The 25,232-nt window shown below is 41.0% G+C and overlaps 1 protein-coding gene across 1 annotated transcript in view; it reads right to left on the reverse strand.

Moving 5' to 3' along the window:
- Positions 1 to 9,796, reverse strand: part of LARS1 (leucyl-tRNA synthetase 1) — a 91,667-nt gene extending 81,871 nt beyond the window's left edge. Inside the window, exon 1 of the mRNA XM_049873986.1 lies at positions 9,632 to 9,796. Coding sequence (XP_049729943.1) covers positions 9,632 to 9,637 — 6 coding nt within the window. The 5' untranslated portion in view covers positions 9,638 to 9,796. The remainder of the gene's footprint in view (positions 1 to 9,631) is intronic.
- Between the last annotated feature and the right edge of the window lie 15,436 nt (positions 9,797 to 25,232).

Here is a 25,232-nt window from a genome sequence, read left to right on the forward strand (position 1 = left end):
AGCCTAGAGACCAAGCATGTAGTCCTAGAGAGACAGTGGAATGGCAAATATCTGCCTCAATTCCTGACAGTTTTCTAGTTTTAGAGCCTCATAAAGTCTCGCTGTACCTCCTACCAAGGGTCATTGGTCATAAGAAATACCACTGTATTATTAGAAAACTTCTCTTTATTTTAACTAACTTCAGTTGATAATCATTGCATACAACCAAATGATTCTTAAGACATGTATCTAATCTGATTGTAAACTCCTGGCAGGTAGGAACTTTTAGATCTTTTTGTTCTGGATTGAATTATGACCCCCCAAAATGTCTGCCAACTTGCCTAGGCCATGATTCCCAGTATTGTGCAGTTGTCTACTATTTTGTCATCTGATATGATTATCCTATGTGTTATAAACCGTAACCTCTATGATGTTAATGAGACAGGATTAGAGGCAGTTATGTTAATGAGGCAAGACAAAATCTACAGGATTAGGTTGTATCTTGAGTGAATCTCTTTTGCGATATAAGAGAAGCGAGCATAGAGACAGAGAGATCTCATATGACCAATAACGAAGTTCCAGGAGAAGAGCACATCCTTCAGGCCTGGGGTGCCTGCACTGAGAAGCTCCTGGACCAGGGGAAGATTGATGATAAGGCCCCTTCCCCAGAACCAAAAGAGAGAGAAAGCATTCCTTGGGAGCTGGTGCCCGGAATTCGGACTTCTGGCCTCCTAGACTGTAGAAGAATAAATTTGTTTGTTAAAGCCATCCACTTGTGGTACTTGTTATAGCAGCACTTAGTGTGAGATAACTAAGTCACTTTTATAGTCACCTCAGCACCAAGTACAATGCCATAGACACAGAAGTTACAGGACACTTTTTGCTTAAAAATGAACATCACTCACTTTTAAAACAGAACATGAAAGCAATAGTCTTCACAAATTACTTAGAACTATATTTCTTTTCATTGTACCATGCATGCTAAATGCACAAAAGCTCTTCTTTGAGGTTTCTGCTTCTTGGAAAAACCTGTTCCTCAAAACCTCAAAGGTCAGTTGTAATGAAACCTGATATTGGCCCCCATGCCACATTAACTTATTTGATCTTAAAATAAAACCTAAGAAGTGGGCAAATGCAGGGATTATCATTTCAAAGATGATGAACCTGAAGCTCAGGGATCATCAAGCCAGCAAATGGATGAGTTGGACAAAAACCCTCCTTTCTGACACCCATTCTGCTTCTGCTTGGTATTCTGCCAATACCCTGGCTCCACCACCTCCTAGCTGGAAAACCCTAGACGAGTTCCTTAACTTCTCTAATCCTCTGTTTCTCCAACTACAAAATGAAGATAAAAATTGTACCCTCCTCCTATTATTATGAGGATTAAAGGAGATAACACACACGAAGAGCTTAGCATAGTGCCAGACCTATTGTAAGTGCTAAATGAATGCTAACTGTTATCACAAAGAGACAGCTAGACATTTTTTGTTTTATTAGATATGAAAATGGCACAGTGGTAATGTTTTAAGAAAACTTCTATTTTTTTTTTCGTTTTTTATTGTGCTTTAAGTTAAAGTTTACAATTCTAGTCAGTTTTTCATACGAATACTTATCCATACATTGTTATGTGACCCTAGTTGCTCTCCCTATAATGTGACAGCACACTCCTTCTCTCTATCCTGTATTTCCCGTGCCCATTCAACCAACTCCTGTCCCCATCTGCTGTCTCATCTCGCCTCCAGACAGGAGCTGCCCACATAGTCTCACGTCTACTTAAGTTAAGAAGCACACTCCTCACCAGTATCATTTTGTCTTCTAGTCCAGTCTAATCTCTGTCTGAAGAGTTGGCTTTGGGAATAGTTTTAGTTTTAGACTAACAGACAGTCCATGGGCCATGTCCCTCTGGGGTCCCTCCAGTCTCAGTCAGACCATTAAGTCTGCTCTTTTTACTAGAATTTGAGTTCTGCATCCCACTTTTCTCCAGCTTCATCAGGGATTCTCTGTTGTGTCCCCTGTCAGGGCAGTCATTGGTGGTAGCCAGGCACCATCTAGTTCTTCTGGTCTCAGGCTGATGTAGTCTCTAGTTTATATGGTCCTTTCTGTCTCTTGGGCTCATATTTTCCTTGTGTCTTTGGTATTCTTCATGCTCCTTTGCTCCAGGTGGGTTGGGACCAATTGATGCATCTTAGATGGTCGCTTGCTAGCTTTTAAGACCCCAGATGTCACCCACCAAGGTGGGATGCAGAACATTTTCTTAATACACTTTGTTATGCCAATTGATCTAGGTATTCCCTGAAACCATGGTCCCCAGGCCCCCGGCCCTGCTACTCTGACCCTCAAAGTGTTTGGTTGTATTCAGGAAACTTTTGGTTTAGTCCAGTTGTGCTGACTTCCCCTGTGTTGTGTTGTCCTTTCCTTCACCTAAAATAATTCTTGTCTACAATACCCCTCTCCCTCCCTCCCCACCCTCATAACCATCAAATAATGTTTTATTCGACAACTCTGGGGGTTCTGTGTTTAAACCTTGAGTTCTTATAATAGTGGTCTCATATAATATTTGTCCTTTTGCAACCGGCTAATTTCACTCAGCATAATACCTTCCAGATTCATCCATATTACGAGACGGTTCACGGATTCACTGTTGTTCTTTATCGAGAAAACTTATAATAATTAAAAAAAAAAAAAAAGGTACTAAAATACATATGGATGAAATGATATAATGCCTGGAATTCGTATTCTGAATCCTGAGGCGTGGGTGAGGTATATAAAACAAGATTGAAGATGACCTACTAATTATTGAAACTAATTACTGAAACATGAAGTGCATAATATCATTATCTTCATTCTGTTCACTATTTAAATTTTCTAAACAAAATGTATTAAAAAATAATTTTTTAAGTTAGCTATATTTTTATTACATGACATCCCCAGGTCCCTTCTAAACTAAAAAGGATTAAAGCTGTTACTAGCTGTATAAAATGAACACTCCTCTAATATGAAGAAAATTGTATCATTTGCTCTTTACAAATTCAATTATAAAACAAAAATTTTGCATCCATGATATTATGTATTTATTGTATCTTACACACTTTACCATTGGTAAGGTAATCCTTTGGAGTTAGACAACTTTCCCTATGGGAAGGTGTTTGCAAATGAAATTTCTCAATTAGTTTACAACTGAGAACCTCACAGTTTTAAGAGATTAAGAGAATGGCTCTAGGGTGGGACTGACAGTTCAGATTCTGCCTCTACCTCTTGCTAGATCTGATGCTTTATTTTCTCCACAAGTAAAATGCCAATACTAACAGCACCTACTTTCATGGGATTGATGAAAAATTATGTAAAACATTTAATGTCTGCCACAGAATAAGTAATCAATACATTTTAGTTATTATTGTTGCTATTACTCGTTCTTTCTTAAAGAGAGCTCCTATTGGATTCTTTCAATGAAACTATCTTTAACGTCAGTCCTGTATCATGACAGTGTGAAACACAACTATTTGCAGAGGCCTAAAAGTGAAGTGTAACAACAGTGTCTACAAGAAATACTCCCAGCTTCCTTATACGTAACTTAAAAAGAAACAAATGTATTAGCCTTCCAAACTGAAAAACCCACTCTTATTAACACTATCCAAAACAAGAACCAAACCAAAAACCAAACCCAGTGCCTTCAAGTCGATTCCGACTCATAGCGACCCTATGGGACAGAGTAGAACTGCCCCACAGGGTTTCTAAGGCTGTAAATATCTAAGGAAGCAGGATGCCACATCTTTTTCCTGAGGAGCAGCAGGTGGATTCGAACCATAGCCTTCTGGTTAGCAGCTGAGTGCTTTAATTACTGCACCACTGGGGCTCCTTAACTAAAACAAGAAAAGACCACCAAATTCTGTACTGGCTAAAGGTACCATCCAAAGAGGAGTGAGGGTTGGAGGGAAGGCATTGAGCAGCTTGGAACAAAAGAAAGAGCCCTAAACTAGGAATAAGAAGGCCTGGGTTTTCCTGGGCATAGGGATTGAGAAAGAAGTGATTCACAAAGAAGTGATTTAGAACAGAATTGAGAATCCAGACAAAAATCCATCCACATAGGCGCAGTTGATATTTGACAAAGGCCCCAAAACAGTTAAATGGGGAAAAGACAGTCTTTTAAACAAATGGTGCTGGTATAACTGGATATCCATCTGCAAAAAAATGAAACAAGACCCATACCTCACTCCATGCACAAAAACGAGCTCGAAATGGATCAAAGACCTAAATACAAAATCTAAAACGATAAAGATCATAGAAGAAAAAATAGGGACAACGATAGGAGCCCTAATACATGGCAGGTAGCTAGCAAATATGAGGAAATCCTCACGATCATTAGCCATTAGAGAAATGCAAATCAAAACTACAATGAGATTTCATCTCACTCCAACAAGGCTGGCATTAATCCAAAAAACACAAAATAATAAACGTTGGAGAGGCTGTGGAGAGATTGGAACACTTATACACTGCTGGTGGGAATGTCAAATGGTACAACCACTTTGGAAATCGGTTTGGCTCTTCCTTAAAATGCTGGAAATAGAACTACCATACGATCCAGCAATCCCACTCCTCGGAATATATCCTAGAGAAATAAGAGCCTTTACATGAACACATATATGCACACCCACGTTTATCGCAGCACTGTTTACAACAGCAGAAGGATGGAAGCAACCAAGTTGCCCATCAACGGATGAATGGATAAATAAATTATGGTATATTCATACAATGGAATACTACCGCATCGATAAAGAACAGCGATGACTCTGTGAAACATTTCATAACATGGAGGAACCTGGAAGGCATTATGCTGAGTGAAATTAGTTGCAAAAGGACAAATATTGTATAAGACCACTATTATAAGAACTTGAGAAACAGTTTAAACTGAGCAGAAAACATTCTTTTGTGGTTATGCGGGGGGAGGAAGGGTAGGAGAGAGGTATTCACTAATTAGATAGCAGAAAAGAACTACTTTAGGTGAAGGGAAAGACAACACACAATACAGAGGAGGTCAGCACAACTGGACTAAACCAAAAGCAAGGAAGTTTCCTGAATACACTGACTGCTTTGAAGGCCAGCGTAGCAGGGGCAGGGGTTTGGGGACCATGGTTTCAGGGGACATCTATGTCAATTGGCATAATAAAATCTATTAAGAACACATTCTGCATCCCACTTTGAAGAGCAGCGTCTGAGGTCTTAAACGCTAGCAAGCGGCCATCTAAGATGCATCAATGAGTCTCAACCCACCTGAATCAAAGGAGAATGAAAAACGCCAAGGACACAGCCTAATTACGGGCCCAAGGGACAGAAAGGGCCACATGAACCAGAGACTACATCATTCTGAGACCAGAAGAACTAGATGGTGTCTGGCCACACACGATGACTGCCCTGTCAGGGAACACAACAGAGAATCCCGGAGGGAGCAGGACAGCAGTGGGATGCAGACCCCAAATTCTCATAAAAAGACCAGACTTAATGGTCTGACTGAGACTAGAAGGATCCTGGTAGTCATGGCCCCCAGACCTTCTGTTGGCCCAGGACAGGAACCATTCCCGAAGCCAACTCTTCAGACAGGGATTGGACTGGACAATGGGTTGGAGAGGGATGCTGGTGAGGAAAGAGCTTCTTGGATCAGGTGGACACTTGAGACTGTGTTGGTATCTCCTGCCTGGAGGGGAGATGAGAGGGTAAAGGGGGTTGGAAGCTGATGAAACAGACACAAAAAGAGAGAGTGCAGGGAGGGAGCGGGATGTCTCATTAGGGGGAGAGTAATTGGGAGTATGTAGCAAGGTGTGTATAGGTTTTTGTGTGGGTGACTGACTTGATTTGTAAACTTGCACTTAAAGCACAATAAAAATTATAAAAAGAAAAAAAAGAAGTGATTTAGAAAACAATGGATTTTATTCCACTTTCATCATGTACTAGCTATGGGAACTTGGGTCTATTAGTTAAGCTCCCTATGTATCAGTTTCTTCATTGTAACTGCAGATGATAAGAATGCCTATCTCAAAAGGATTATTAAGATTCAGCGAGAGAATATAAAAAAAACTGCTAAACACAGAGCATAACACAAGGCACGGGAAGTGTTAGCTAATGATATTATATAAGTCCTAACTCTGCTACTTACTAAGACACTGAAGCATCAAATGTTGGAGCTGAAAGAGGGCTCCTAGAACATCTAATCCAGGCCTGTTCCAACAAACCGAGGCAGAAGGAAATGTCATGCCTAGCAAGGAATGAGGTTTTCAGTCTAACAGTTCAGTGCTCTCTCCACTGCCCTGTGCTATTTTTTTGCACACAAAATACATCTTTTGAAAGCTGCAAGGTGCTATATGAATATAAATTTCACTGCTTGATACTTAAGGATTCTTAACTTTGTAGGGTCAGATTTCCTAGTAAAATGGAGATAATAATCCCTGCCTCACACCCTCTTTTCCTGAGGATTTCAGTTCCTGGCTCATTGTCATGCTCTCCAATACTATCTGTCTCATAATTTGGTAATTTCAATAGCCACACAGATAATAATTTCAAGATTTCAATATATACATAGATGATCCTTCTAGAATTCCAACTGCAATAATTCCTTAACCCCACTGAGATCTGTTGATTCTGGCCCTTTTTTCACTAATCCTTACCCCTCTCTGTCTTCACTAAAAAACCTTTTGCTGTCAAGTTGATTCGGACTCATAGCAACCTTATAGGACCGAGCTGAACTGCCCCATACGGTTTCCAAGGCTGTAATCTTTCCAGAAGAAGACTGCTACATCTTTTTCCAGTGGAGTGGCTCATGGGTTGAACCGCCGACCTTCTGGTTAGCAGCTGAGCGCTTAATGACTGTGCCACTAGGGCTCCTCATGTCTTCACTACCCTCCCTTAAACTCCATGGTCCATCTGTATAATCACTCCTTTGCCCCTATCTTACTTCACCATTCTTGAATGGTAAATCTCCAACCCTCCTATCCACCTGCTCTGCTCCTACACCCAAGCAGCTGAAAATGGCAAGAGAAAAACATTCAACCATGAAGACTAGTCTCAATTTAAATTCACATTCACTAACCTCAAGTGATGCCCAGGAATGCTGCTAATTTCCAAAATCCAGAGACTCCTTCTCCTCAACCAATGCTTCTCAAACTTTAACGTGCATACTAATAGCCACTAGCCACATGTAGCTCTTTAAACTGAATAAATTTAAAAATCTAGTCCCTTAATTCCACTAGCCACATTTCAAAGGTTCAATAGCTACCAAATTAGAAAAGATACAGAACATTTCCATCACCAGAGAAAAGTTCTCTTAGGCAGCACTGTCCTACATAATTGTTTCATACCTTCTCCCCTCTCTTCAAACCTCCAACATCTCCTCTCCAATCCTCACTCTTAGTTGATAGTCTTGCTTCCTATTTTACTGAGAAAACAGAAGTTATCAGAAAATAAACAAGCTCCCTCATCACGTTTACCTGCCCACATACATCTATACCCATATGCTCTGTCTTCTTTCCTGTTACTATGGATGAGTGGCCTGCGGTCCTATTTAACCCCTGCACTGGTGCATAGGGTTGCTATGAGTCGGAATCGAATCAGTGGCACTGGGTTGGGTTTGCTGGTGCACTAGATCCTATCCCCTCTATTCTACTAAGGACCATCATTCCTACAATTGTCCCTATCTCTTCTGCATCAGTTTTCCCTTTCTACTGGATAATTCTCATGAGAACACAATCATTGTGTATTTCTCCTATCTTTTTTTAAATCTTCATTTACTGCCCCATTCCTCTGCTCTCCTTTATAGCAGAATTCCTAAAACGAGCTGTCCATACTCATCATCTCTAGTCCTTCTCTTCTCATTCTTTCTTGAACTCACTCTTCAGTAAGGCTTTTGCCCTCACTACTCCGTAGAAGCTGTTCACATGATTCAAGAGTAAATTCTCAGTCTTCCTTCATGAATTTGATCTACCAATAGCATTTCACACTCTTTCCTCTTTGGAACACTTTCTCTGCCTGGCTTCCAAAATACTACATTCTTCTGATCTTCTTCCTATCTCACTAGTCTTCCCTACTCAGCTGCCTTTTTCGGGTATTCCTCATCTCAGTCCTTGAATCTCTTGTATAATTTATGTGCATTCTATACATACTTTATGGATCTCAGCCAGTCCCGTGGCTTTAAATACCATCAATATTGTCCTCTCAACCTGATCTCTCCTTTGATCTCCAGATTCATACAACTAAATATCTACTCAGCACCCCACCTGAAACACCTACTAGACACCTCCCAACAAAGAACCTCTAATCTCACACATACCCCAACCAAACGCTGCTTCTCCCACAGCCTTCTCAGTCATCTACATCCAATCCATCAGCAAATCTTGTTGGGTCTACCTTCAGAATATATCCAGAATCCAACCACTTCTCACCACCTCCATTACTTCCATCCTGGTCTAAGCCTCCATTCTCTCTCACATGATCAATCAGACCTCCTAACTGATCTCTCCGCTTTCACCTCTCACCCCTCCCCTTGCCACCAGTCTATTCTCAACACAGCAGCCAGAATGACAATGTTAAGAAATCAAGTACTGTCACACTACACAAAACATTGCAATGGCTTCCAGAGTTAACATATGGAGTTAACATCAAAGTTCTTACAACAACCTACACGGCCTTACATGATTTACACACACACACCATCTCCCCCTGGATCACTGTCCTTTGGCCACACAACCCTCCTTGCTTTTCACACACCCTGTTGCTTCTGACTAGAAATTTCTTCCTCCAGGGTCGCTAAGAGTAGAAATAGACTCGACAGCAGCGGGTTTGGTTTTTGGCTTCGTTAGATAGTTGCATGGCTTGCTCCCTTACCTTCTTTAAGTCCTTGCTACAATGCCACCTTCTCAAGTAAGCCTTCAGGACCACTTTTGCTAAAACTGTAACCCCACTCCCACCCCACTCCCTAGTCCTCTCTTCCTGCCTTTTTTTTTTTTTCACCCATAGCACTTATCGGCACCTGACATACTAAGTATTTCACGTATTTTTAATATGTAGTAACCTCCCTGGAGAAGGACATCATGCTTGGCAGAGTACAGAGTCAGTGGAAAAGAGGAAGACCCTCAACGAGGTGGACTGACACAGCGGCTGGAACAATGAGCTCCAGCATAACCACGATTGTAAGGATGGCTCAGGACCGGGCAGTGTTTCGTTCAGTTGTGCACAGGGTCACTATGAGTCGGAACCGATTCAACAGCAGCTAACAACAGTAACCTCCCAAGCCACACACACACGTAAACATGAAAGCAGAGATTTTTGTCAGTTTTATTGGGAGGCGCTCAATAATTTTTTTTGCTCATCGAAGGAACCGATGTTACATACTCCTCCCCACCTCGGTTTCAGAAACTCCAGTGAAATTAGTGACATGTAAGTAGTCTGTACAGTTAAAGTTACCAGCTCCTGGCCCAACAGTTAGTGAAAAGGCACATCCTCCAGGAGAGCCACGCCTTAACGTGGACAAAGCCTCCCCTCGGAACAAGGTTTCTTCCTTTCAGGACAGCAGCTACCACATGGAGAGACCCTACATCCTGGTAAAGGCAGAGACAGACCAGCCCGGTTCTAGGACCCGACCCAGAGGGCTCTTCCCGCCCAAACTCACCGCCATGCTGCCAGCAGACTCTGCAAACCCAGGACAGTGACCTCGGCAACCCCGTCAAAGGAATGATTACAACGTTTCCCCCCTCCCTCTCGGTGCAGCCAGGCCTCCCACGCCACTAAAGCACACACTTGACACCAGCTGAGGCAATCGCCCGGCTCATAACTACCACCGGGTGCATCTCGCAACCCGCCGGGAATTGTAGTTCCCAGGCCACAAGAGCCCACATCCGGCAAGCAGCTATTAACTACAATTCCCAGAAGGCAACGGGCTACCGGAAGTCGACCCAAAAGGCATACAGCTGTGACGGCACTTGCTTGTTGAACTACAAAGTCCATGATGCTGTTCGGGCTCGCTGAGGGCCGCGAGCGCGCCTTGGAGAAGGTGGAGTCCTCGGGCCTTCAAACTTTTAATCCTGTGGAGTTGGGTGTTTGTTAGGGTGCGTAGAGTTTATTACTCTTCAGTGACTGAGGTGCTAGTTATGGGTTGCCACTGCATACACATATTTATTACTGCCAGTGGCATTCAACATCTCAGCATGTAGACATAACCATTTTTAAACGAGGGACTCGGAACCTTCCACCACGTACCAGTCCCAGACTCAAAGACCATTAGACAGTGGCATCCAAGGCTGCACTGGCCGATGCAGTAGGCATTAGCCGTAAGTGGCGATTTAAATTAATTAAAATTAAATACATTTTAAAATTCAGTTATTCAGTCGCAGTAGCCACATTTCAAGTGCTCAATAGTCCATGTGGCTGGCTAGCGACTGCCATTTGGACAGGGCAGATAAAGAACATATCCATAATCGCAGTAAATTCTCTTGAGCACACTTGATCCAAGGCTTTGGTTTTCTGGTGGTCAGATTAGTTAACTCCCACAGGCATTCATTTACTAATTCAGCAAAACTTTCATTAAACATCTACACAGCACTTGGGGCAGGAGGAGCCCAGAAGTGTGTCTTCCTACAAGACCAACGAATTTAAAAAAAAAAAAAAAGTTTTTACATTTTTTAAACAGACTAGTTTTGAAATGCAAATGTTATAATGGCCTAATACAGTGCCTGGAACATGGTATGGGTTCAAGGGCTCAATAAATATTTGTTGGATGAAAAGAAGTTGGAAAGGAATCTCTGGGCTCTTACACAAGCAAATATTATTTAACACCTTCCACACCTTCTTCCTTTGGCTACTAACCCTTTAGACATCACTTCCTGACTGCCAAAGTCTGGGTAAATGTTCCTCCTAAGTGTTGGGTCTGGGTTTTTAAGTGTTCGGTGGAAACCCTGGTGGTGTAGTGGTTAAGTGCTAAGGCTACTAACCAAAAGGTCCACAGTTCAAATCCACCAGGTGCTTCTTGGAAATTCTGTGCGGCAGTTCTACTCTGCCCTATAGGGTCACTATGAGTCGGAATCGACTCAACAGCAATGGGTTTTAAGTGTTCCCTGGAGCCCTGATGGTGCAGTGGTTAGGAACTTGGCTGCTAGCCAAGAGGTTGGTAGTTCAAATCCACCAGCTGCTCCTTGGGAACCATGTGAGGCAGTTCTACTCTGTCCTATAGGGTTGCTGTGGGTTGCAATGGACTCAGTGGCAATAGGCTTGTAGTTTTTTGTTTTGTTTTGTTTTAATGTTTCCTAAAGTACCCCATTCTTGCCCTCCCTTTGAGAATTTATCTCACCGAATTTCAATTGCCTGTTTATTTATCGCTAGACTGTGAGCTCCATGACAAGCAGAGACTGTGTACTCTGGTTCACAATTACACCTCCAGTGCCTAAGCAATAAATATAAGGCAACTACTATGTGACAGACATTGTGCTTTCTGACACATGTTGTGTGACGTCCAGACAATTCTGACTCATAGTGATCTTACAGGACAGAGTAGAACTGCCCATAGCGTTTCTTGGGCTGTAATATTTATGGAACAGATTGCCAGATCTTTTATCCCAAGGAGCCACTGGTGGTTTTGATGACCTTTCAGTTAGCAGCCGAGTACTTAACCATTGTGCTATCAGGGCTCCATCTGACACATAGTAGTTGCCTTATAAATATTTATTGAATGAATGAAAGAATCTTTACCCTCCACAAATCTAATAACTATAGTCTATTCATTTTATTCATTTCCTAGGGGTACCACAAATAGAAATTTATTGTTATAGTTAGGAGGCTAGAAGTTCGAAATCAAGATGTCCTCGGGGCCATGATATCTTTGGGGGCTCTAGGGAAGAATTCTTCCTTGCTTCTTCTTAGCTTTTAACGGCTCCCAGCAATCCTTGGCATTCCTTGTCTTGTTGCTGCATCACTCCACTCTCTGCATCGTTTTTCACATGGCCTTTTCCACTATATCTCTGTGTCCAAATCTTCCTCTCTTTTATAAAGACACCAGTATTGGATTTAGGGCTCACCCTAAATCTAGGATGATTTCATCACGAGAACCTAATAAATCACATCTGCGAAGATCCTATTTCCAAATAAGGTCACATTCTGAGGTTCTGGGTGGACATGAATTTTGAGGGGACACTATTCAACCCACTGCCTACAGTTAAACTTTCCTGTTCCAACTCTGCCCTAACCAGTGCTATCTGTTGTTTTTTGATTCATCAGCTTCCAATCTACATTGGTAATCAAGAGTATTCATACAACAAATTTTTTTTTTAGTACTGCCTACGAACCTGATATAGAGTGAGGATATAGTAATGAACAAGACACGCGGTCCCTGACCTCATGGAGTTTAGAATCTAAAAGGCATAAAACATTAAAAGAAGAAATGAGATTAGTACTTATGAAAAAGCTACCTCCATACCTCCAAATTCATCCTCTTTAATTTTCTTGTTGAAGTAACTAAAATTCTTTTTTTAAAAGGTCACTTGGATTTAGCATTCATTCAACAAATACTTAGCTTCTACTATGTGCAAGGCACTGTCATAGATGCTGGATATGTTGAACAGGACAGTCGCTTCTTTCATAGAACTTACAGTCTAGTGGAAGAGGCAGACATTTAAAGCAATGGGAGGTCATCAAAGGGTTTTAAGCAAGGTACGAACATGGTCATATTTATGTTTTATAAAGATCATTCTGAAGAAGGATTGGAAGGGAGGCAAAGTGGAAACAGGAGATTATTGCAGTTGTCTAGGAGAGAGGTAATAGTGGCTTGGACTACTATGGTGAGAGTCAAGATGGAGAAAGGTGAACAGATTCAAAAGACATTTAGAAAATACAATTTATTACAGCTTTTTTAATTGGGAGTTGTAAATTTTTTTAAATTGTGCTTTGGATGAACGTTTACCCCTCAAGTTAGTTTCTCATACGAAAATTTATACACACATTGCTATGTGACCCTAGTTGCTATCCCTATAATGTGACAGCATACTCCCCCTTTCAATCCCAGATATCCTGTGTCCATACAACCAGCTCCTATACCTTTCTGCCTTCTTACCTCGCTTCCGGACAGAAGCTGCCCATTTAGTCTTGTGTATCTACGTGAACTAAAAAGCACACTCTTTGCAAGTATTCGTTTGTGTTTTATAGTCCAGTCTATGTCTGAAGAATTGGCTTCGGGAATGGTTTTAGTTCTGGGTTAACAGAGAGTCTAAGGGGTGTGTCTTCTGGGGTTCCTCTAGTCTCAGTAAGACCATTACATCTGGTCTTTTTACATGAATTTGAGTTCTGTACCCCACTTTTCTCTTGCTCCATCAGGGACTCTCTGTTGTGTTCCCTGTGAGGGCAGTCATTGGCAGTAGCCAGGCACCATCCAGTTCTTCTGGTTTCAGTCTGATGGAGTCTCTGGTTTATGTGGCCCTTTTTGTCTCCTGGACTAATATTTTCCCTGTGTTTCCACTGTTCTTCATTCTCTTTTGCTCCAGGTGGGTTGGGGCCAATTGATGCATCTTAGATGGCAGCTCACTAGCTTTTAAGATCCCAGACGCCACTTACCAAAGTGGGATGCAGAACATTTTCATAACAAACTTTGTTATGCCAGTTGACCTGGATGTCCCCTGAAACCATGGTCCTCAGACCCCGGCCCCTGCTACTCTGTCACTCAAAGTGTTTGGTTGTGCTCAGGAAACTTCTTAGCTTTTGGTTTAGTCCAGTTTTGCTGACTTGCCCTGTGTTATGTGTTGTCCGTTCCCTAACCTAAGATAATTCTTCTCTACTATGTAGTTAGTGAAGGGAATTGTCGATTCTTTATTAGATCATGTGGAATACCTTCTCTACCTGTTGCTGTTGAGTCGATTCCAACTCATAGCAACCCTATAGGACAGATTAGATCTGCCCTATAGGGTCTCCAAGGCTGTAATCTTTTTGGAAGCAGACTGCCAAATCTTTCTCCTGAGGAGTGGCTGGTGGATTTGAACCACCGACCTTGCAGTTAGAAGCCAAGTGCTTAACCTTTGTGATATCAAGGCTCCATATCTTTTCCAGATAGACAAAATTAGAAAGGTAGCATAATGGATAAGAGCTCAGGCTCTGAATCAGATAGATCAAGCTTATCATATACTAGCTGGGTGACCTCCGATGATTCAAATAACAACTGTGTAAAAAAACCAGTAATAGTAGTAAGTACCTCATAGGACTGCTATGAGGATTAAAGAAACAACATATGTATAAAACCTCTGTGTTTGTGTGTGTGTGTGTATGTGTACACACCTGGCATATCGTAAGAACTTTAAAATATCAGCTATTTTTATTATTATTTTAGGAAAATTGCTCTATAAACATTCAAAAACCCATTGCCATCGATGATTCCGACTCATAAACATTAGACTGATTAAAATGGAAAAAGCTTACCTGCGCGCTCATAAAAATCTCTTCCCTGGCCTAAGTAAGCTGGTTATCACCATACCATATAATTGTGTTTTATACCTTTTCCAACTGTCAAACCATATTGCACTCATTTTTCAAAACTCTGCAACAGAGCTCACTTCCTCCCTGATTTTTTTCCCCAAACTCACCCCACCGGTCACTCTACTCAAGTCAGTAATTTGTCAGCATTTCTGAATTTGCATACATAAAGCTATAATTAGTACTGGCCTGTCTCTGATTCCCTTTCTGTGTTTTTTATGCGTATTTACCTAACTTCCCTACCTTTAGATGGCAAGGTCTTCCGAGGAAGGAATTATGGGCACTTCTTTTGATACTTCTGTTCCTCAGGCATGTGGCATTCAATGACACAGTCGTCACTTTCCTATTGTATTAGACACCTTTTGTTTTTAATTTGTTTTCCTTAAATAACTTTTAAATGTTTTTTTACATTATGTTCTACCCTCACAATTCCTAAATAGTGACCAGATTTTTTTTTTTTTTAATGATGCAAAGAGTACAAAGAGAAAAAGAAAGAATCCTTCTAGGATTTGGGAGCTTAGCTGATGCCGGGGCTGCTGTGCCTGCAACTTCTGACAAAGTTAATGGGTCAGCAGAGGAAGGCAGAATGTGTGGTGGTTGTGCTCATCAGCTTTGGAGTCAGATGCCTGGTCTGAATTGAGGCTCCGTCCCATACCAGCTTTGTGACTTTAGGTAAGTTCCTTCCACCCGCAGGAGCTCTGGGTCCTCCTGTGTAAAAGGTCGATAGTGACGATACCTACCTCTTAGGCTAGCTGTGAGAATAAAATGAGATGTGCCTCGTAAGGTGATTAGCCCGATGCCTGGCACATGGTAAGTGCTCAAGGAACATTAAGCTAAAAACAAAGAAAGAAATACAAGTAGTGAATACTAGAAGCCAGTTTGGTCACTTAATGACAAATAGCCATGTTAACTAGAGGGCTGCCTTTTATATTTAAACAAACGTAACCAAATTAGAGAAGTCACACTTCTCAAGGGGCAAAATTTTTAGAAACTCCAATCTAGATTACTCCTAAAGTGATATTTGTCATTCTCAGGAATTAGAAATCACTCATTTATGCTATACTACTCCAAACCAGGACCCACAAACTTCAGCCTGCCGCCTTGTCAACATTCCACAGAGCATTACCAGCCCTGTCATGGACTCATGTGGGAAACGTGACATGTGAATCATCAAAACACTGCTTGCGGTTCCTAAATAGCCTATCCAAATTGCCACCACCATTACCATCATCACTGTGGAGCAGCCCAAGGACTCCATAAAAATAAAGAAGGAAGGAACAAAGGGAGGGAATGAGAGAGGAAGGGAGAGAGGAAGGAAGGAAAGAAAAAGAGCAGAGAAGGAAGGAGAAAAACAAAGAAACAGGAAAAGACAGCCATAGCACATTATTGAGATTCCAATCTCAGAGACTATGTTTTTTTATTTATTTTATGCCTGCACGATGTCTAAGATTTCTATCTACCATACTGATGAAATTAGACTGGTCTAAACTATATAAATTGGAGGTACATCCATGGTCATATTTTTTTTTTCTATTAATTGGTCAGACTCCCAGTATCTTATTAGCTAGAAATCTAGTATCTTCCTCTAGTTGCTATTCCATACAGTGTCTAAGAGCTTGAGCTCTGCTGTCAGATTACCTGACTTTAAATCATGAACCTCTCCTCATCCCCTCCCACCCCATTCCCAACTTGCTGTGTGACCTTAGGCAAATCACTTGACCTATCTGGGCTTGTAACATGGTGATAAAATAGTAATATAATTATGATGATTATATTAAATCATTCATTCAATAAATATCTGTCAAGGATTTATTACACGCTAGGTTCCCCCCCACCAGGTGTAATGATATAATATGAATAAGGCAGACATAATCTCTGACCTCATGAAACTTTATATTCTACTGAGGGTGGTTAGAGAAAGATATACGATAAACAAGAGAATAAATAAATGATGATGGCAATTTCAGATAGTGAAAAATGCTATGAAAAAGGTGAAACAGGATGATATGGTAGAGAATAATGGGGGGGGATGGAATATTAATTTAGATTGGATGGTCAGGGTAGGCCTTTCCAAGAAGGTGATATGTTAGCTAACAGAGACAAGCCAGCCACATAAAGATCTGTGGAAAAGAGTTCCAGGCAAAAGGACCAGATGGGAAGAAGCTTGAAAGGTCTGAGTAACCAAAAATGCTTTTTCCTTACATTTCTTCTCAAACTTTTTTTTTATTGTGCTTTAAGTGGAAGTTTACAATCAAGTCAGTCTCTCATACAAAAATTTATATACACCTTGCTATGCACTCCTGGTTGCTCTCCTCCTAATGAGACAGCACACTCCTTCTCTCTACCTTATATTCCCCATGTCCATTCAGCCAGCTTCTGTCCCCCTCTGCCTTCTCATCTTCCCTCAAGACAGGAGCTGCCCACATAATCTCATGTGTCTACTTGAGCTAAGAAGCTCACTCCTCACCAGTATCATTTTATATCTTATAGTCCAGTCCAATCCCTGTCTCTTCTCAAACTTTCAGCACTGCATCCTAACATTCAACTGATGATTGCTTCTTAATCATTAAAAACAGAGACCCAACATTGCTTCTTAATCATTGAAAACATAGACACAATCCGTAAAGAACATCCATGAGTTCCCTCTACCACATCTTCCATTGTACATTCATCCAGTAACGTGCTCTGCCTTTTCTCCACCTAGAATTAACAACCAGGGCTCCTATTAAGTTCTATACCCCATTTGTAAACTAGATCCCATTGTCTTTTGCCTCCTGAGAGATTTCACACCTACAATTGTACCTCACCCCCTACATCATCAAATTTTCTTTCTCTACTAGATCCCAAACAGAGCACAACAGGAAAAAAAAAAAAAAAAAAAAAATCAGTTCTTCTCTCTATCCCACAATACCTTCCTGTACCTTCTTCATTGTTCTATGGCTCAAGAGGATTTTCATTATTCCTCTAATTCCTCTCCTCTCATCCAATCTGAGCCCCTCCCAATCAAGTGTTCACCCCCTCCACTCTTGGGATTGTCTAAGTCATCAGTGACCTCCATGCTACCAACTCCAATAGTAAATTCTCTTTCTTCATATTACTTTCCTATGAACTACATTTTAACACAGTTGAAAACCCTATTTTTCTTGAAACATGTTTCTTCTCACTGTGTTCTCCTCCTGCCTTGTTGGCCTTCTCAGTTTACTGTGTTAGATGTTGCTTACCTTCTCTCTAAAAAGGAGAATGCCCCAGTGATCTTCCTTTGTGTGCATACTCATTTTGTGTATATACTCACTCCCTAGGTAATATTATCCAAGCCATAGCTCTAAACACAATTTACATGCTGATGAATCCCCAATTTTTAACTCCAGGCCTAACCTCTCTCATGAACTCCAGGCTCATAGATCCAAGTGCGGGCTTGACATCTCCACTTGGATTTTTATATTAGCATATCTTTATGTATTGCTGCATAACAAGTCACTCCAAAACTTCCTGGCTTAAAACAACAATAACCATTTATTATCACTAACAATTTCTGTGGGTCAAGAGTTTGGGAGCAGCTTGGTTAGATGGTTCTGGTTTGGGGGTTCTTATGACATTGGAGTCAGATGTTTGCTGAGACTGCAGTCATCTGAAGGTTTGACTGTAGCTGGAGGGTCTGCTTCTAACATGACACACTCACAAGGCTGGTAAATTGGTCCTGGCTATTAGTGAGAAGTCTCAGTTTCTCTCAATATAAGCCTTACCACAGGGCTATTGAATGTCTTATGACATGATGAATGGCTTTCCCCAGAGCAAGAGATCCAAGAGACCAAGGCAGAAGCTAAAATGCTTCATCTGACTTGATTTACAAGTCATCCACCAGCACTTCACTGTATTCTGTGAGTCACACAGACCAGCCCTGACCCAGAGTTGGAGGAAAGTAGACATGGATGTGAATACTAGGAGATGAGGATCACTGGGGCCATCTTGGAGGCTGGCAACCACAATGTCTAAGAATCATTTCAAACTAATCATGTCCAAAACTGAATTCTCAATCTATGAGCCATTCTCTAAACCTGCTTATTCCTCATTTTTCTCCATCTCAGGCCTGTTACTCAGGCCAAAAACCTTGTTGTTATCCTTGATGCCTTTTTATCTCTCTTGCCCACAATTAATCTGTCAGCAAATCCCGTTTATTTTACCTTCAAAATATATCCAGAATCCACCTGCTTATCACATCTGTCACAACTAGTCTAGTCCAAAGCACCATCATCGCTTGCTTGTATTATTGCAATAACCTCATAAGTAGTTTCCCTACTTCCATTTTTATCCCCTCTAGTCTGAAGACCATAAAGTAGCCACAGTGATCCTGTTAAAAAGAAAAAAAATCAGATTATTTCATTCCTCTACTCAAAACCTCCAGTGTCTTCCAGTCTCACTTCAAATAAAAAACCCAAAGTCCTTATCATAACCAATACAATCCTTCATTATCTGACTTCTGGCTAACTCTCTGGCCTCATCTACCATCATTTTCCTCCTGGCTCACTTTGCTCCAGCCCCGTGGCTTTCCCCCTTTCTTCAAACATTTCAAGCCAGCTCCTGCCTCAGGACCTTGGCACTTCCCTGGGAAGCATTTCTCCCAGATATCCACATGGCTCACACCCTAACTACCTCCAGGACCTGCTCAGTGTCCTTTTACCTTCCTCATTACTTTCTATCCCCTTACTTTGCCTTATTTTTATAGACTATATGCCCACTGGAAACCCTGGTGGCATAGTGGTTAAGTGCTACAGCTGCTAACCAAAAGGTCACCAGTTTGAATCCACCAGGCGCTCCTTGGAAACTCTATGGGGCAGTTCTACTCTGTCCTCTAGGGTCGCTATGAGCCAGAATCGACTCGATGGCAGTGGGTTTGGTTTGGTTTTATATACCCACCTGACAGATATATTTGTTTATTTATCATCATTCTCCTTCTGCTAGACTAGATCTCCAAGAGAATATCTATTTTCTTCACTGCTGTATCCCTGGGGCCTATAACAGTGCTTTGCCAATGACAGGTTTTCAATCAATTTTGTTGAAAGAAAGGCTGAACGCATGCACTGAAAGGAGGATAATCCATGCAAAATTGCTTGGCAAAGTGCCTGGCACACAAGGAGTATGACTTACTAGTTGATTTGTCCAAATTCCAAGGGATTTATTTAATACAAAAGAGGACAGTTCTCTCCTGATATCAGAGGGAAGTGGAGTCTGGTCAGTGTACTATTGTTGCTATTTCCTGCTGCAAAAAAAGATGTCACTACTAAAACAGAGTTTTGCATATTTTTCTTGGATGGTTTTTAATCTGCAAGGTTGTCAGATCTGGATCCTCACACAGGCCCATTGGGAACCTGTGAAGCCCTTGGAGAATAGGGCAAGGACTCTTTCCAGTATCCACACCCAGAGATACCACTTTTAACCTTTTCTCTTTGGTGCACTGCTCCCAATGTATGAAGCAGCAGCTTTTTTTTAAGTCGAGATACTTGCAGAGTCACATGCACTTGTAAGAAATAATGCAGAGATCCCTTGTACACTGTGCCCAGCCCCCATGACGGTAACATTTGGTAAATTCATAGTATAATTACACAACCAGGATATTGACATTGATACAAGTTTTACTTGCGCTAATTTGTGGGTGTGAGTGTATATATTAAGTTCTATACAATGTTAACATCACCTGTGCAGTTCCTCTATCCACCACCAAGGCAAGATATTTAACAATTTCAACACCACAAGAATCCCTCATATTGCCCTTTTATAAGCACACCCACCTTCAGTCCTTTCCACCTCTCACCCCCACCAATCTCTTGTTGTTGTTAGTTGCCATCGAGTCTATTCCAACCCATGGCAACTACATCTAATCTCTGGCAGCCACTAATATGTCCTCCATTCCTAAAACTTTGTTATTTCAAAGTTATTACTTAAATGAAATTAAACAGTGTGTAACCTTTGGGGACTGGCTTCTTTCAGCATAATTCAGCCAAGTTGTTGCATGTATCAATAGTTCCTTTTTATTGCTGAGTAGTATTTTTTATTGTTGAGTAGTATTTTTTATTGCTGAGTAGTATTTTTTTTTTTTAGTACCCTATGGAAGGAACCCTGATGGTGCAGTGGTTAAGCACTTTTTATCTAACCTAAAGGTTTAAAGGTCAGCGGTGGAACCCACCAGCCATTCTGCGGGAGAAAGATGTAGCAGTCTGCTTCTATAAAGATTACAGCCTTATAAACCCTGTAAAGATTACAGCACTTCTACTCTGTCTTATAGGTTGGCATGAGTCAGAATCCACTCTATGGCAATGTTTTGGTTTTAGCATTCCATGGTATGTATGTAATATAGTTTAACTATTCACCTATTAAAGGACATCTGGGTTGTGTCCAAATTCTGGTTCTTACAAATAAAATTGTTATAAATATTTGTCTACGGGTTTTTGTGTGAGCATAGGTTTTCATTTCTCTGGAATTAATGCCCAGGAGTGCAGTTGCTGGGTTATATGGTAATTTCATGTTCAGAGTAGCTGTACCATTTTATGTTTCCACAAGCAATGTCAGTGAGTGATCCAGTTTCTCTGTATCTTCACTAACATTTGGTGTTGTCAGTTTTTGTGTAATATTAGCCATTTTTATAGGTATGTGGTATGAAGCAGCTTTTTTAAGGCTCCTTATACTCGGCTCAGCAGGAGAAAAGACCTGGTGGCTTGCTCCCGTAAAAATTACAGCCTAGGAAACCCTATGGGGCAGTTCTACTCTGTCGCATAGGGTCACTATGAATTGGAATTGACTTAATGGCACACAACAACAGCATAACATCTCTTATGAAAAGCAATCTACATTTCCATCACTAAGAGTACCATTCCAGGCGACTCACCATTTGTCTGCCAACTCACTTTGCCTTTATATAACTAAGAGAAGCCATTCAAGTGACTTCTCTGAGCCAGTTGGCCTACTCAGGAGAGACTGGTGTTTTGATAGGTATGTTGTTTAATTAGGTGAGCTCCTACAAAAATACAAACAGGAGATGGTCTTTTGTAAGCATGGGCTTCCTAGTTTGAAATTCTACAAAACTAAGCTTAACTGAATGTAAGGGAAGCATGCTGTGATTATAAATTTTACATAGAAACTAAAAAATGACTCTCAACCTCTCTTATTGTGCATCTGGGATATCTCGTAGCCACAGGATGGAAAATAAGGACCAAAATAATAATAATAATCAATTTTCTGACAAGATCCACTCTGATTCTGGAAGGCCTACCTTTGTTAACACTTGTCTAAAGTCACATAGTTGACAGTTTCCTCACAGAGGCCCAGTTATTCTCAAGCCAAGAAAGGGAACTTCTTTTAATGAGAATGGTTCCAATGCCTGTTCTTGTAGTTACCTCTCTTCTCAATGCCCCTTGTTAATAATCTCTCTTTTCTTAAGTAAAATGGTTTTTCTCTTTTTCAAGGTATAACTGACAGAAAAGTCTATCTTTGGTAAGTATCCACCTGTCTTAATCTGGGTTCTCTAGAGAAGTAAAACCAGTAAAGCATATAAATATTTATATACAGAGAGATTTATATCAAGAAAATGGCTTGTGCGGTTGTAGAGGCTGGAACGTCCCAAGGCCATGGGTCAGGATAGAGGCTTCTCCTAGTTCACACAGCGGTAAAAAAAAAAAAAAAAAAAAAGTTCACACAGCGGTAGGGGCTGGCAAATCCAAGATCAGCAGGTCAGAGAGCAGGGGTCTTGCTCACGGGCTGTGAAGATCAATGAATCCAAAGAACACCAGGCAAGACCACAGGTAAGCTGCCACCTCAAGTCCCAAGAAGCAGAGGTCAGACAAACAGGAGCCAGCTACAGGATCCAGCACGAGCAAAAATCCCCCAAGCCTTGCCAGAATGTCCGCTTATATTCGATGGAGGCCACATGCCCAAAGAAGCCCCCTTTCAACTGATTGGCTACTCACGGAAGATCCCATTATGGGGGTGACCACATATCAAATCTCAACATGGAAGTGATCACGACATTATACGACTGCCAAAACACTGAGGATCATGGCCCAGCCAAGTTGACACACAACCTTAACCATCACATCACCTTAACATCCATTTTAACTAAGGAAAGAAAGTTTATCAAAACAATCTTAGGCTCTATTATCTAAAACTGCTTAGCAGATGGTATGGTTTCAATATATATTTGTTGAATGAATTTTGAATGAACCACATTGTTCATACTTTAGTGTTTATTAGTGAGATGGTTAATGAAGGTTAAGGCTTTGGAATCAAACAGACATGGTCAAATCTGGACCCTTCCACCTACTAGCCTGGTAACTGCTTTGAGTTGTAGTTTTCTTGTCTGGGAATATTATTTCTCACACATGGGGTTGCCATAAGTAAAAACTGACTTGACAGCAACTAATAACAACATGTATGAGTAGTGTAAGGATTAGAGTGAACAATGCACTGGAATAATTTAGCTCAGGGTTGCTACAGAGTAAGTGCTCTAGAACCTTATCTGTGGTGATTATTTCCTATACCTATTAGCCCAGAAGACTCTGAGCTCTCAAAAGATAGTGAATGTATGTAACTTATCTGACTTTTCTATGTCTGTGCCCCAGCCCAGAACACAGCATCTGGCACATGATAACAATTCAGTATATGTGCACTGAATTAATACATGTATGTATGCATTCCACCACTTATCTGTCAGTTTGTCATACTGTGGTGTCTTGTGTATTGCAGTGATGCTGGAAGCTATGCCACTAGTATTTCAAATACCAGCAGGATCACCCATGGTGGACAGGTTTCAGCAGAGCTTCTAGTTTAAAATAGACTAGGAAGAAGGACCTAGTGATGTACTTCTAAAAAAATCAGCCAGTAAAAACCTTAGGAGTAGCAGTGGCACATTGTCTGATATAGTGCCAGAAGATGAGCCCTTCAGATTAAAAGGCACTCAAAATACAGCTGGGGAAGAGCTGCCTCCTCAAAGTAGATTCAACCTTAATGGCACGATGGAGTAAAGCTTTCGGGACCTCCAGTTGTGATGCGGCACAACTCAAAATGAGAAGAAACAGCTGCAAAATCTGTTAATAATAGGAATGTGGAAGGTACGAGGTATGAATCTACAAAAATTGGATGTTGTCAAAAATGAAATGGAACATATAAAGATCCATATCCTTGGCATTAGTGAGCTGAAATAGACTGGTATTAGCCATTCTGAGTCAGATAATCAGGTGGTCTACTATGCTAGGAATGATGGATTGAAGAGGAATGGCATCACATTTATCATTAAAAAGAACATTTCAGGATTCATCCTGAAGTACCACGCTGTCAGTGATAGGATAATATCACACGCCTACAAGGAAGACCAGTTAATATGACTATTACTCAAATTTACCCACCACCAATGCCAAAGATAAAGAAATTGAAGACTTTTACCAACCTCTGCGGTCTGAAATTGATCAAACATGCAATCAAGATGCACTGATAATTATTGGTGATTGGAATGTGAAAGTTGGAAACAAGTAAGAAGGATCTGTAGTTGGAAAACATGGCCTTGGTGATAGAAAGGATGCTAGAGATCACAAAATAGAATTTTGCAAGACTAATGACTTATTCATTGCAAATGCCCTTTTTCAACAACATAAACAGCAACTGTACAGGTGGACCTCACCGGATGAAACATACAGAAATCAGATTAACTACATCTATGGAAAGAGATGATGGAGGACCTCAGTATCCTCAGGCAGAACAAGGCCAGGGGCTGACTGTGGAACAGACCATCAATTGCTTATATGTAGGTTCAAGTTGAAGCTGAAGGAAATTAAAGCAAGTCCACAAGAGCCAAGGTACAACTGTGAGTATATCCCACCTGAATTTAGAGACCATCCCAAGAATAGATTTGATGCATTAAACGTTAATGACTGAAGAAGACCAGATGAGTTGTGGGATGACATCAAGGACATCATTCATGAAGAAAGCAAAAGGTCATTAAAAAGACAGAAAAGACCAAAACGGATGTCAAAAGAGATAAGACTCTAAAACTTGCTCTTGAACATAGAGTAGCTACAACGAATGAAATGATGAAGTAAAGAGCTGAACGGAAGATTTCAAACGGTGGCTTGACAAGACAAAGTAAAGTATTATAAGGGAATGTGCAAAGACCAGGAGTTAGAAAGCCAAAAGGAAAGAACATGCTCAGCATTTCTCAAGCTGAAAGAACTGAGGAAAAAATGTAAGCCTCGAGTTGCAATTTTAAAGGATTCTATGGGCAAAATATCGAATGATGAAGGAAGAAGTAGGGAATACACAGCGTCACTGTACCAAACAGAATCGTCTGACAGTCAGCCACTTCAAGAGGCAGCATATGATCAAAAACTGTTGGTACTGAAGGAAAAAGTCTAACCTGCACTGAAGGCACTTGCGAAAAACAAGACTTCGGGAATTGACAATACCAATTGAGATGTTTCAGCAAATGGATGCAATGCTGAAAGAGCTCACTTGTCTATGCCAGGAAATCTGGAAGACAGCTACTTGGCTAAGTGGCTGGAAGAAATCCATATTTGTGCCCATTCCAAAGAAAGCTGATCCAACAGAATGCAGAAATTATCAAACAATATCATTAATATCATGAAAGTAAGATTTCACTGAAGATAATTCAAAAACAGTTGCACCAGTACACCGACAGAGAACTGCCAGATTTTAAGCTGGAATCAGAAGAGGACGTGGAATGAGTGCTATCATTGATGTTAGATGGATCTTGGCTGAAAGCAGAG

The sequence above is a fragment of the Elephas maximus genome, chromosome 2 (genome assembly GCF_024166365.1).
Source record: "Elephas maximus indicus isolate mEleMax1 chromosome 2, mEleMax1 primary haplotype, whole genome shotgun sequence".
NCBI classification, from domain to species: domain Eukaryota; kingdom Metazoa; phylum Chordata; class Mammalia; order Proboscidea; family Elephantidae; genus Elephas; species Elephas maximus.